This window comes from Cornus florida, unplaced genomic scaffold (genome assembly GCF_030987335.1).
Source record: "Cornus florida cultivar Cherokee Brave unplaced genomic scaffold, ASM3098733v1 CherokeeBrave_3.0.0_Hap2_Chr11, whole genome shotgun sequence".
Taxonomy (NCBI): Eukaryota; Viridiplantae; Streptophyta; class Magnoliopsida; order Cornales; family Cornaceae; genus Cornus; species Cornus florida.
Genome location: NW_026775581.1, coordinates 67,619,085 through 67,633,332, shown reverse-complemented (window position 1 = coordinate 67,633,332; position 14,248 = coordinate 67,619,085). Strand labels below are relative to the sequence as shown.

Genomic DNA, 14,248 nt, shown 5'->3' with positions numbered 1-14,248 from the left:
CATACATAAATTGTTCACCTGAATTATTGAAGTTGAGAACCTTATTACTACTACATTATAATTTTTAGAAATAAAATTATTCTCGTTATCGACCTAAATAAAGTTTGATTTGAAAAATTATTCTTAGCTATGCATGTGGATTTCTATTAATTGGTACTCAACCTAATGAAATTTTTTTATTTAGTCTAAGACTAAGATTAATGTGCCAACGTTGTAACCCCTTAATTCTAAGATAGCAGACAAAGGACTAGACAATTTTTTTACTATAAGTAACAAAATATTTTCACTATTCATGTACTTTTATTTAATTTTTTTTTTCTTTCTTTCTCTGTTAGTCATGCTATATTTTATTTACATATAGGTTCCATTTGGATCAAAAGATTTGAAATGAATAGATTTATATTAAATCTCTTGTATAAATTTTGAACAAGTACATGTATAGGTTTAATAAGATGAATGAGAACTTTATATGTGTGGATTTCAAAAAACAAAATGGAATGAGTTATTTGGAATCTAATGAAGTGCAAAATAATTACAATAAAATATATTTTTCCCCCAAAATAAATATTCATTTTTTTTTATTTTTTATTAAGTTGTCCCAAAATATTTCTTCTACTTAAAAAATTAAAACAAAATAATTTACATCTTTTCATGAATATCTTGAAGTTTTAAAAAATGTTAAACTTGAAAAAGTTAAGGACAATTTATTAATTGTGTGTCCTTTTAAAAATTTATACTCCTTAAAATAGACACTTATTTTAAAATAGATGGAGTATTTCCTTGAGTTTCAACATCCAACTTAAAAAACACGATATTCTAGTAAAAAATCCAAGGGTTGGCTTTATTGGTAAGTCACTTGGGTCACGTCTGTGATTAAAGTCTGGATTTTATCTGACTTGTGTGGAGAGAGCGCTTTCACACAATATCCTGAAAATATGAGAATTAGTCGAGGCAAAACCCTAGATATTCTAATACTGAAAAATCATACACTGTCTTGATTAAACTTAAATTCCTTCATTTTAAATTTATTAATATTTGCGTTTGGAGTACGAAATCCATGTTTTGAATTTAAAATTTGAGTAATTTCAATTTTCACTCCCAACATCACAATCGAGACACACAGAGTAATGCACCAAGCAATGAACTTGCAAGGACCTACTACACATGTTCAGTCGCAATTACAAATGATATAGTCCAACACATGTTTATTTTTGTGCATTTTCTTTAACTTTCTTCTGAATCCCTGTGAAAATGCTTTTAGTAGTATTGTCAATTGGGAACTACAGGTGAGCTCTGGACATATTTTGAGGTTCATTGTCTTAGCATGAAACACCAAGTAGGCAAGCTCATGAAAATCACAAAAACAGAGTGTGGATAGCACATGAAGAAAGATCATTGAAACTATATAATAGTATAAAATACTAACTACTGCAATTTCTTCTTCAAATGACAGAACTGATGCCATGTGTTTCCTTTCTGGCCTGTTGCCTTCCATTATATCCACTATTTCTAATGTGTGATCTACAATGTGAGCTGATCCTGACCCAATGGCCCCACTCATCCAGTTAATTTGCTTCTGTATCACCCACATATAATACAGATGTATTTCTCTTGGTCTATTGACCACCAAGACCTGTAGCTGGCATGGCAGGAGAAAGAATTGGGTGCTTCGCTTCCCACGTGTACTGAGCTCATTTGAAGCGTACGTATTGCACATGCGATAGCATGTACGGTTCAAAATTAAATAAAAAATACAAGAAAAAGATCAACCATTCACAACAAGACACAAATTTTACGTGGTTCCTTCAAAATTTAAACCTACATCCAAGGGGCTGTAGGGATTTCATTACAGATACAGAGAGTTCAGAATGAATATATATCATTGTACTAGGGTAACATGACAAGTGCGAAAATTATCAAAAAATCCTCCAAAAAATTCGAGAATTGGATCGAATATCTATTTCCTCATGAGACGCTGCACTGATTGGGCCTTGGTATACAATATCTATCAGGCTCCACACTACCCTCAACGAAAAGCTCCCTCCCATTTCTCATTGAAGATTAGTTTTAATATCACAGGTCACAACTCATTTTGTGTATTGTGGAATTTTTTTTTGCAACGATAAAATAAAAAGTATACTCTTTTTAGCATTCTCTCCATCCCTAAATAGTTAAGTACGTTAAGAATTATGGCCCATAACTCTAAGTCACAATTTCCAAAATACTCAACTATTATAGAAAAGAGGGAGTATTATTATTTTTTTTATCAACTTTTCTTGCTTTTAAGGCTTGAATACAATGAACTGCATATTCAAAAATTCAAAGCACTGCGATCCGATTTAGATTATTTCTTATCCAAGAAAATATAAGTTTGTTGAGATACATAATTTTGAATTTTGATACAAAATTCACCTCTGCTGCAGTGATGGCAACTACTTTTCTCTCTTTTTCTTGTGGGGCTAACAATAGTGATAAACCTTAACTGAGCCTGACATGAGACAGAGAGAGGGACCATTAGCTGTTTTCTAATAGTGTAGGGCCTGGCGACAAGAAAGGGCAAAAGAACAAAAGTCTATGAAGATCTCTAACACACAGGTAGTTATGTAAGTGGTAGCTTGGCCTCAAATACGTTATCCGTTAACCCAATCAGTGTACCCTCTCTCTCTCTCTCTCTCTCTCACGCGCGCGCGCGCGCACACACAAGTATTTTGTAATACCCAAGCAATAATGGTTAAACCTAATTGGCTTGGTAATTGTTTGCCAGAAACTGAAATTGTAATTAACAGACCAGCTCAACCTCGTTGGCAATACAATGTGACTGTTGTACAGCCAGAACCCAGTCGTTTTGGCATAAAACAAGAACAATGTATCACAAGCTCATACAAATTTAAAGGCACATATAGGGGCAAGATGAAAACATATCACTACTCTCATTTTATGGCGGTGGAAATATATTTTTTTCTTTTAATTTTAACAAAACAAGATAGAGAGAGAGGAAAAAAATTATTACTATTGTCATTAATTATATTGTGGATAACCCAGGTTTAAACTTTATTAAAAACATTTTTAAAGAAATAGTCATAATAAGTTGTACGGGCATATGCTTAAAACCTAGTGCATTTGCTAATGGTACTAGGAATGTTCCTGTTTCTGCTCCTGTGACATATAAGAAGGAAGAATGGAAGCTTTACATATTCAGCGTCTCATTATTGGACACAAAGTGACTTCTCTCAAATTCGAATTTGCACCTCAAACTTGTCACTTCGAACTTTCCCCATTATTATGATAACTCGACTTAAGTCGACTCAACAAAACATTTTTCCAACTATTTGAGGTTTTTTTTTTTATTTTAATTGAGGAAGGAAAAGAAAAAAAAAATGAACGAAAAGGTAACCCCTTCATTATTTGCAAATCTAACGCATGAACCAAATTTTGAATCAACACAGGCCTGTATTAAATCCCCTACTGCTCTATTATTTGACTTCAAGTACTGCTATGCATAAAACAGATTCCAAAATTAGAGCAGGCTCTCTATAATGAGGTCCTTATGGTTTGTAACGATGCATGAAATTGTTAATCGACGAGACCATATATACCAAAGTATTGCAACCAAATAAAATAGCCACCTATAACTTTATAGCGGTATTGGAAGATTCATTTTGTTTCCCTAATTTCTCAAAGCAACACAGGTTCACCAGTGTAACACCACTACAAAGGCCTTACCACACTTGGTTATTGCAATATGAGCATCACAAGCAAAGTGTTCATGAATTTGAAATCAATGCTATATCATTCGATATGTCTTGCTTTCCAGAAATGTTCTTGTAATGTTTCAACATGAAAAGACATATCTCAAGATTAAAAAAAAAAAAGAGTTACTGGACAAGTAAAATAGCTCGCAAAATCACCATACCTGATTTGGTACGTGTTTAACAAGGCTCACGAAATTCACAGCTAATAAATATCCAATCAAGTATGCTATATAGGCCCCCAAACGCATTACTGTTGAACCCATCTGAACTCAGCCTATGAAATGTGTTACCAAGTCACGTTGCTATTTCGCTTTCTGGCATCCATACTCGAAGAAGACGGTCATAAAACGAGCAAGTAGCTATTGCAGTATTCATCTTTTTTCCTTCCGGGAACAATTCACCTCTCTGCCAATCTGCTCCATATGCAAGTGACCCATGCTTACTGTAAGTTTCAATCACTTCGGGTTTATCCCCATTAATCTTGAGCACTGCAAACCCATTGTGCATACATGCAGCCAAGACTAGGCCTGGTACAAAGGGATGATGCTTAATTCTCCAAACTCCTCCACCTAAACAGATAGATGTTTCATTTATGGGCTTTGAAATTGATCTCACATCCCATACCCTTAGGTACTCATCATAGCTACCAGTAAGTAAGGAATGGGGGTCACTAGGGCTTTTTGCAATGCAACAAATGCCCATCTTATGGATCTTGGCATTCTGGAATGCCAACTTTGACGGACCATCCCGCAAATCCCAACAACTGAATTTGCAGTCATCTGAACCAGTGTATACCAGTTGTGGATGGTGGATATCAAAGGAAGTCGCCCACAACTCAAATTCATGTCCTTTCCATTCTTGTTGTATATTTAGTTGGGATTCCAGAAAAGATATTATTGATACTGAACCATCCGAAAGCCCCACTGAGATGGACGTTGCTGAGGGATTCCAGTCCAAGCACAGGCACATGGAGGAACTAACTCGTGCATCACTAAGCTCTTTCAGGAAAATCCCTGCATCAAGAAAAAATGTAATATTGCCAATCAGATCATTGCTAAGATAGACAAGATGTTGAAAACATTCATATGGGGAAGTAAAGAAAATGCCAAAAAAATCATCTTATGAAATGAAGTCAAGTGACTATACCCAAATCAGAAGGAGGGTTTGGTCCCAGGAAAGGAGATTGATAGAGCTGCTAACGATGTTTTGTTTTGGGACTTTCTACAGGGTAAAGATAGAGTGTGGATAGCTTGGTTTCAAGCTTTGAGGGCTAATATCCAATCAATATGGAGTTGTGTATATAGGAACAGATTTTCTCATTTTTGGAAGAATTTGTTGGAAGTTAGGGATGAATTCATTCCAAGTACCAATATTGCGAATGGTCGAAAATAAAAATGTTTTTGGACCATTGGCGGAAGGGTCAGACCTTGACTAAAGCTTTTGGCCACAGGATTGAGGCAATTTGATCAAGCTAAAGATGCAAATTTAATTGAAGTAATCAAGACAGTAGATGGAGGAAGCCTAGGTTCCTGACAACTAAAGCTGACGACGTATGGAATCAAATTGAAACTCGTAAGCTCTATCAGGATCTGACAGAATTCTCTGGAAACAGGATGCACTATCATTTAAAGAAGTTTGGAAGAAATTGATCACTAATCACAGTCAAAGAGAATGTCATAAACTTTGCTGGAATCAAGGGAGGCCTGCAGCTTGTATGACTGCCTGTGTAATTCTTCAGAACAAAATTCCATCTTTGACACATATGCAGTTGTGATGTATTTGTTTAACTCCAATTTGTCATAATTGTTTCAAGGCTGTGGATTCTGTGGAACACCTATTCTTTGGCTGCTCTTATGCTGCTATGACATGGGAATGGTTATTGGACACCTTCCAACAGAACTGGATCAATCTCAATAAATTCCTGGAATTAGCTGATCTACTGGTTTCAGTCCAAATTTAATCAAGACTCAAAGAGGAATAAAATTTGCAGAATGATTTTTACATCTACTGTATGGGGCATATGGAGAAGTAGAAATCTGAACTTGCACCAAGGTGAAGCCCCATCTGCTGTTCAGGTGGCCAGAATGGTTGTTTGGGAAGTTTTTGAATAAGGGGTGTGCATCACATTGAATTACAGAAGTAGGTTCAATGATTAAGTGGATTTTTTTTTCCTCTTATTGTGGCCTTGGTTTATTCATGATTTGTTACAGGATAGAGGTTTCCTTCTAATTTGGGGAAGTAATGAAGTTTTTGCTGGGTGGGGGTGGTATATTGTGATTAGTTTAGATGGCCTTGTTAAGTTCATTATCATCTTAATTTTCATTCTTTCTCGGTTTTGGAAATGGGCTTACTCAAGGGAGGTTGTAATGGGAGGGTATGCACTCTTTCTTGTTTTGTATGGTTCTTTTCGTTTAATTCAATCACGTTTAGGGAAAAAAAAATGTAATATTTCTTCATATTGTAGAGAAGTGAACTCCAAACCACAGGACACATGTGCCGGGGTAGCAAGGAACAAAAAAGAAAAGAAATTGAAAACATATATATACACATTCTCAGAAATCTCATAGTTCAAGTTTGTACTACTTATTGCTCCACAAAACTATTAGTTTAGTTTGCCTTAATGTAGAAGCTGAAGTTTTTCCTTCAGCCTTCCTTGATGTCCACAAGGATGAAGTACATGGGAAACAACTAGGAGGAAACAAAAAATCAATTAACAGATAATGTTTCGCAATCTATTTTATAGTTAATATCACCTTGAGAACTTGCTTCTATGCCACTTAAATTTTTTAAGGTTAAATAATGAGAGCTTCATTTAGTTTATTCCGAGTAGCTTTCATCCTCCCGAAACGAAACCCAATTTTTTGCTGAACCTCCGAAATTTTTCATCTCAACAAGAACTCATACAATATATGAAGAATTAAGATCAATCATTCCATACGTGTTTGTTAGAAGTGTTTTGTTCTCATCAAGAATGAACAAAAAAGAAAGTGATTGCTTGATAAAGTTTAAGAAATAAGTCATTTTCAGGATTTTCTTTTAGCTTTGTCACACACTCCAAGAAGCAGATAAAACCAAATCAGCCTGATTAGATGGGTTTTGAGTTTTAACTATAGGTGATGCATTTTCCTAGTTTCCTTCTTTTCTGTCACCTTTTTCCAGTAAGTCAAAAATTAATAGTTCAATGGAAAATTTTGTTTGAAACCAAATGCCTGAATAATCAAAATGCATCCCATCATCCAATCAAATTATATTCCACTTAATCCATCTTTCATCATCACATATCTTTCTAGCTAAAAAATGAGAAATCTTTCTCCTGTTACATGAAGCCAATTTCCATTTCATCTGGAAAAAATCATCTTTTTTCCCAGCAATGGCTTTGTCATGTGATCCAATAGCGTTCCATTTGATATGAACAGATTTGATAAATACTGATAAACTCTCGGTCAGAGTATTAAATAACGAACTATTGGTCCTATTATTTTTTCACAATGGCATTGAAGTTTAAAGTCTATAATGTATAGGATTAAAGCTAATATCCCAAATATCACATTTTCTCATACCTGTAGAGTTTGATCCATCTGAAGAGCATTCTAGACTATGAACCCTCAAGTAACCATCGGCATCTGCTTGAGCAAGCAGTGTACCTATATTATTAGCTCCAACTGGGCTCCATTTAATATCAAAGATGCCGGCTGTGTCCACACGATGAAACAAATCAAGGGAGCCCACGTCAGCATTGAAATCGAAGAGCGATATACTACCAGATCGACTGGGTTGATCACCCTCTTGCAGTGTGTACGTCGAAGCTGCAAGAACATGGTGAAAAGGGTCATGTGGGCAGAACTCCACGGCATCGGCGTTGCCATCTAGATAGCAATGTGCCACATCCATACCTAAATCATTACCAAACAAATACAACACAAAATTATCAATACTGTAAACAAGTATGGGCATTCAAGCACAGTTGGGCATTTCGTCAAACAGCTTGTGAACGCAAATTGAAGTTCTACTCGTTTTTAGAATCTCATTGAGAAAGACAGATTGAACAAGATACATGAAATACACATATACAAGTAATAAGCTTCCGCCCATTGAGAATTGAAGAACAGAAAACAAAAAAAAATTACCGTTAAGTTTGGTGGGACTAAGGCACTTACTTGTAAGGACGTCTACGACAACGAACTATGACAGCCGATGTTTATTGTACATGTAAATCTCCCCAAAGTGCAGCACGTGTGGTTTGTGTTATATTAGTTTTGGTGGAAGACGGGCCTAGATCTGGCCCACTGATGAGCCAATCTCTGGCCTGCTACTAACACCGGGCCCAAAAGGCTAGTAAGGTTCAAATGACTTTTTTTTATTTATTTATTAACAAACATGCCAAGCGGAGTAGAGTTTAGAGCTGTTTGGGCTCTGTTCACTATTGTGAGGGAAGTGCTCGAGCTCGGCTCGTTTTCAAGCAAAACTAAATTCGAGCTTGACATGATCAAGTTTGAGTTTAGCTTAATAATTAGTGATCTTGTTGTGAAGATTCGTAACCTCGCTCAGAGTATGAGAAAACGTAATTTATATGCATATTATCACGAGATTTTTAGTCACAATCGTTACAGTCACCATTGTGATTGGTTATAATTTTTATTTTTTAGCTATCACGTGTTGTTTGAAAATTGCAAGTTTTTAAAGAATTTGTAAGCAACAACGATCCAGAGATTCAGTAATAAGCACAACATTATAATTTTGTTGTTGATAAAACTAAAATTAAATACTGAAAATTTTAAGAATTGAATTTGAAATGTTAAAGTTTTTAAGTGGTAATTTTTTAAAAAATATTTTTATTATTTAAAAAAAAAAAAAAATTTCAGCATTTAGTATTAAGTGATATTCTTATATATTTTAAATAGTGCTTATCATTTTTAATGATATTCATTTTGCTTTATCAAATGTACTTAATTGAATAAGCACCTCATTTAATGATTATTTATAATTAAAATTGTAAATAAGATGACTCTGTGAGTTTATATTCATATACTACATTTAAAATGACACTAATTCTAAAATATTGAAACACTGATATATTTAAATTCAATGCTATGTAACCAAATATTGACTTTTTTTTTCTTTAATTATTGACATGTATAAGGGAAATTCACTTTTATTTATTTATTTTTAGTTAAATCAAAATCACTCATTCCCCACTCAACCGGTCAACCCTGACTCAAGGTGGTAATTTCTTTTTTTGTTACATGTGAAATTTGTCCCGCGTCGAATTTGGATGGGGTTGAAGTGTGTATAAATGGGTGAGTATGCAGCATTACCCAATAGTTCGAGCTTTTGGGTAAATAGACAAGCGCCTACCCGTTACAGTTGGTATCAGAGCCAGACCCAATCCTTAATCTGGTGTCACGCCAAGCACTCGGCCCCGACGTCCGGGTCTGCCTCCGGGTAGATAGGATGGTCTGACCGCAACGAGGGCGTTGCGTGGGTGAGTTCGGATGGGGGAGAATGTTACAAGTGAAACTTGTCCCACATTAGATTTGGATGGGAATTGAAGTGTGTATAAATGGGTGAATATGCAGCACTATCCAATAATTCGAGCTTTTGGGTAAATAAGCAAACACCACTTGTTACACTTTTGCACTTTCATTTTATTTATTTAGTACATTTCTTGGTAGTACAAAATCGAGAAACATTTTCCCGGGAAAAATTGAGTGGATAATTGGAAAAGAAAAGCACAGAGAATCAGAATCTGAATCTCTCAAAAAGAAAAACTACTACTGCTATTCAGTTATTTGCTTGCTTTGCGTTCCCAAATTCCGAGTACATGCTGATGGCGATCTTGTGACCTCGAATTAAACGTCGTCGTTGTAGTCTCAGCCATGACTTTCAGCACAGAGTCCTCTCCTCCTACAAGAGACTGGAAATTTTCTCAGGTTTTCGGCGAACAAAGTCCCGGAGAGGAAGTTCAAGACAGTAATTCACATCTCTCTCTCTCCCTCTCTCTCTCTCTATATATATGAGCACACACACACACATAGATGCATCTGTGCGTTGTGTATCTGATTTTGAAGCTAGAGTATCTTTACACTCACTACTAGGGTTTCTTGAATAATCCATTTACTCTTTCACGGTTGATTCTTAGTTGTTTAGATTTCCTTGCTTAACACTATTGTGTTACATTATTATATTTCTTATAAATCTCATAACCTATGTTTATTGAATTGTGGATTTTTTAATTTTTTTAATTGTCATTTCACTCAAAGCCTGTATTGGTATGTTTGTTTGAATTGCACGTATTAAGACCCCTTTTTCCCTTTCTGATTATAGTTCCTATTGTCTATGTAAGCTGTTAGTGTGAAGCTTTTATTGAGGCTTACACAGACTGCTAGCTCGATCATACTCCCTTTTCTGCCTTAAGATCATCACTACAATGTCACTGCAGATTCCGAATTAACGTAGGAAATAGTAAGAAAGAATTCTTAATATTATTGGATAATTTTTTTTAGGAAGGTAAAATTATTGGATAATTAATGAATTATATTATGCAACTGGATGGTATAACAATATACTAATTAACAGTTTCATATTTTTTGTTGTAGATTTGTTTGACATTATCTCGGTCAGTTTTTGATATCATAAATTTTGGTTTTTCTTATAGTTGACGTCATATCTGCAATTGACTTCGAGAAGAGCGGTGATTATCTTGCTGTTGGCGATAGAGGTGGCCGTGTTGTAATTTTTGAAAGCAAGGCTGGTAAAAATGTGAGATTTGATTTTTCCTTGTTTAACACACACAACCATTTCGTTTTTATGGGGGCTTGAACCCTCATTCTTCTACTTGGAAAGGTGAAGGAGTAATAATAGGTTAGGGCCCTTGTTAGTTATGTAGACAAATATGTGTTTGCTTCTATAAATGCTTACAACCTAGCAAGATTTTCTAGATTCATTTTGGTTTATCTCATTTTTAAAAGGTTGGCAAATCCATTGATTTTATTCGATGTTGGATAAATCAGATTTTTGACTTATTATATTTTTAAAATTTTGTTCTCTTAGGTTTCTGGTAAGGACTACTCTCGAAGTGAATTGGAGCAATTGGATTTTATGGCTATGCAGCATCCTAAATTTCAATACAAGACTGAATTTCAGAGTCATGAGCCTGAGGTGTGCTTTATATATTACTCGATGACATCTAATATGCAGTTTCTTTTTGGGGGGTATATAGCCATTATATTGCTGGTCCCACTTACAGGGGTGATGGGAGGGAGAGAGTGGTGATGCACATAACTTTTGGCATTATTTTGCCCCAAAGTCGTCCTCACTTTTGTTAGTCCGACCTTTGCCACCAAGAAATGAGCCTTGTACAATTTTCTGTTGTTTCTGTTAAAATGGTTCATGTATTTGGGGTTGCAGATCCTGATGGTATTACCTTTTCTATAGTTTGATTATCTGAAGAGTTTGGAAATTGAAGAGAAGATCAATAAACTGAGATGGCGCGACACACCCAATGGATCAGTTTTTATCCTTTCAACAAATAATAAGACGATAAAACTATGGAAGGTATGGATTTTGTAGAGCAATTAGATCTTATTTTAAGGCTCTCTATTGCTTTCTTTATGGTAAAAATATCCGGAAATTGCTACTTATCAAAAAATATGTATATATATCCGGAAATTGTTTAAATGATAACTTGCGTTTTTTATATTTTTTATTCTGTTTTCAAGTTGTTTGATTGTGATCTCAAAAGATTTTGAAATAACAGAATTTACATTCCATTTTCCGTGGTATGTGAAACCAAGCTTGGAGTAACAAAATTTTCTTTAAATAATTTTAGACATATGTAAAAATAAATTGAAAATGTGTATATCATGATACTCAATGTCCACTTAAAAATATATTTAACTGTAGGGCAGTATTTTTTACTACATATGTTTTTACATAAATGACTGGTTGCATTGAGTTTTCTCTATAAGGCTGATATCATGCTTCAAAGTGATGGGAAATTAAATTAAATTCTAATGTTGATATGGTTGTTATGGACATAAGTCAGCCACTGTAACGTGATCAAATCTTGATGCATATATTTGTGTGAATCTAATCATATGAAAGAAGCAAACAAGGGATCATAACCTTTTGCGTATGCACCTGAAATGGAAGCAGAGGTATCCTCATCTATAGAGAATGGGAAAGAACTGTAAATGCAGTCGAGGATTACAAGGAATAATTTGCCTAAGGGGCCCAGCTTTCTGTCTGTAGCTTAACTGAATAGCTGAATTGGAGCATAGGATCTGTTTATGATCCTTGGTCTATTTTCTTCTTTAATTGTTTCACATTCACACCAAAAGGAATGAAAAAAGAATGCAAAGTAATTACTAATGATTGTGGAGAACCATTTTATTGACTATCACCAGAGGTTATACATTGGAAGCTGGTCTGCAAGTTATCTTCCTTCCGTTCTAGCTTTATCTGGTACATAAGTTATAAATTGGACCTGGGACCCTATTCGACTGCTCTTTTACCATAGCTGTGCTAACTTAATTCATTTTGTGGTTTTCAAAGCCAGATCAAGGAACACAAAGTGAAGAAAGTCAAAGAAATGGACCTTAACCCATTTGTGTGTTCAGAGAATACACTTTTGGCTGAAGGGAGTTTTGTTAGTGGGCAGCATAAGCCATCTCTTACCAATGGTTACTGTTTGGAATGGACAGAGAAAATGGACAACAGAATATCGCCATCACATGAAGACCTTACCAAAGTAGGTATTTGGGAGCACTTGTAAGATTTTGTTAGCATTCTTTCTCAGCTGTAGGTTTCACTAGGAGTAGTATTCAAAATAATAATACCATCTTGTTGTGTAACTAGATACCAAATACTGGAGATGCTGCTCGTGCAAGATGTCGAAAGGTGTACGCTCATGCTCATGATTTTAATATTAACTCTATCTCAAATAATAGGTAAAGTTTGTAATCAATATCTTTATGCTATATATATATATATATATATATATATTTCCTTGCTTTAAACTTAATTTCTTATCAGTTGCCATACAAAAAAAGGATTCAAATGGAAGCCTTCATACTTCTCACCCCTTTTCCTTCCCTTCAAATCTTGATTAAATAAACCGATCTCTCTATGCAAAATTCAAGTGCTTACCTTAAAATATATTTTAAGTTGCAGAGGCACAAAGAATCTTGCGAAGTATAAGTAATTAGCGAGGGATAAATTGATGGATGATGATTTGATGTAATCTCCGCAAGGATCTTGTAAAGTAAAAGTAATTAATAAGGATAAATTTTCTGCAGCCTCTAAGCTGATGACTTGGTGTTGTAAACCTTGTGCAGTGACGGCGAAACATTTGTTTCTGCTGATGACCTAAGGATAAACTTGTGGAACCTTGAGGTCAGTGATCAGTGTTTCAATATCATCGACATGAAGCCATTGAACATGGATGATCTTACAGGTAATTTTGATAATCTTCTATTCATCATAATAGCGATACATATTGCATAGGACCTTTTTTAAGTTTATTCATTTTTCACATATTCTATTGTTTTATCATTTTTTATTTTGCATCTTTGATGAATACTGAAATAATAATAAAAAAAGGGTGGACATAATCATAATGATGGAGCAAAAGAAGCTTCAAGACAGAATTATTTCTAGGTTATATATTTGGCAACCACTTTCCACCTGCGTATAAGGTTGATTTGAAACCCATAATCTTTGCAAAATTGATTTCTTTGACAAAATGAGTGTTTCCCTAGAAATGCTTTAGAATTGTATCTTGTAGGCATGAACTGATGTAGACTGGTATGGAATTGGTTTTTGATGTGATTTCAGTTGTTATATTTGGAATTCCACAAAGTTTGAATTCTGTTATTTGGATTGATCTATGGAATGCATTTGGAATTGATTTTACAACTCAATTCTGTTACTGAATGCGCTCAAAATTATTTGGATGTGATTAAGTTCAAAATATACATTTTCTGCAAGGTATTACACCTACCACCTCCACCTACAATCACTAGGTTGTTTATAGAATCACCATCTCAACTAAAACCATTAATTCAGGCATCATTTAGGAATTTCGACAATGTCCAAATGCTCTTTGACCAGGTCAAATTTTATGCTTGGGGTTGTGATATTAATTATGCTGGGCGCATCTCCCTTCTGGAAAAAGGGTTTTGATGAAATTTGTGTGTCCCTACTTAATGTAATCAACGTTTTCCTTTTTAACAAGTGGGTTCTTGTCTTTCTCCATGTCATTTCTTAGATCTTCATGTTCTAGAATAAACTTGGAAGAGCTTCACAATCTATTTATTGGACTCATTGTAAGGTTTATGCAGCGTTGGTCCCATTTTTGCAGGTTGCCAGAGATGTGGATTGGCTATAGACCTAATCTGAGGCATTATTTTACATATAGTGACTCTTAGACCAGAACCCATGTTTTCGTTATCTTAATTTTGTGATTCAAACAGCTAAGGATTCATAATTAAACGTGC

The 14,248-nt window shown here is 34.8% G+C and overlaps 2 protein-coding genes across 7 annotated transcripts in view; one reads left to right on the top strand and one right to left on the bottom strand.

The window, feature by feature from the left end:
• Nucleotides 1-3,767: 3,767 nt before the first annotated feature.
• On the bottom strand, nt 3,768-7,992 carry LOC132285829 (uncharacterized). 2 transcript variants are annotated; one of them, XM_059788055.1, is made up of 3 exons: nt 7,910-7,992; nt 7,313-7,645; nt 3,768-4,765 (listed from the first exon to the last, which is right to left on the bottom strand). In XM_059788055.1, the coding sequence occupies exons 2-3, from the start codon at nt 7,641-7,643 to the stop codon at nt 4,047-4,049; spliced, it is 1,050 nt and encodes a 349-aa protein (XP_059644038.1). In that variant the 5' UTR covers nt 7,644-7,645; nt 7,910-7,992; the 3' UTR covers nt 3,768-4,046. The 2 variants fall into 2 exon arrangements, with proteins under 2 accessions (XP_059644038.1, XP_059644039.1); XM_059788056.1 differs by having other exon boundaries at nt 7,880-7,959.
• A 1,444-nt stretch (nt 7,993-9,436) lies between these two features.
• Nucleotides 9,437-14,248, top strand: part of LOC132282553 (serine/threonine protein phosphatase 2A 55 kDa regulatory subunit B beta isoform-like) — a 37,130-nt gene continuing 32,318 nt past the window's right edge. For 3 of the 5 annotated variants that reach the window (XR_009471797.1, XM_059784274.1, XM_059784276.1), the window contains exons 1-7: nt 9,437-9,722; nt 10,408-10,511; nt 10,803-10,910; nt 11,187-11,306; nt 12,310-12,501; nt 12,609-12,700; nt 13,088-13,206. Coding sequence is in view for 4 of the 5 variants with exons in the window: in XM_059784274.1 (XP_059640257.1) it covers nt 9,629-9,722; nt 10,408-10,511; nt 10,803-10,910; nt 11,187-11,306; nt 12,310-12,501; nt 12,609-12,700; nt 13,088-13,206 (829 nt within the window). In the remaining variant the exon portion in view is untranslated. The remainder of the gene's footprint in view (nt 9,723-10,407; nt 10,512-10,802; nt 10,911-11,186; nt 11,307-12,309; nt 12,502-12,608; nt 12,701-13,087; nt 13,207-14,248) is intronic. The other 2 variants (XM_059784273.1, XM_059784275.1) reach the window with 1 other exon arrangement.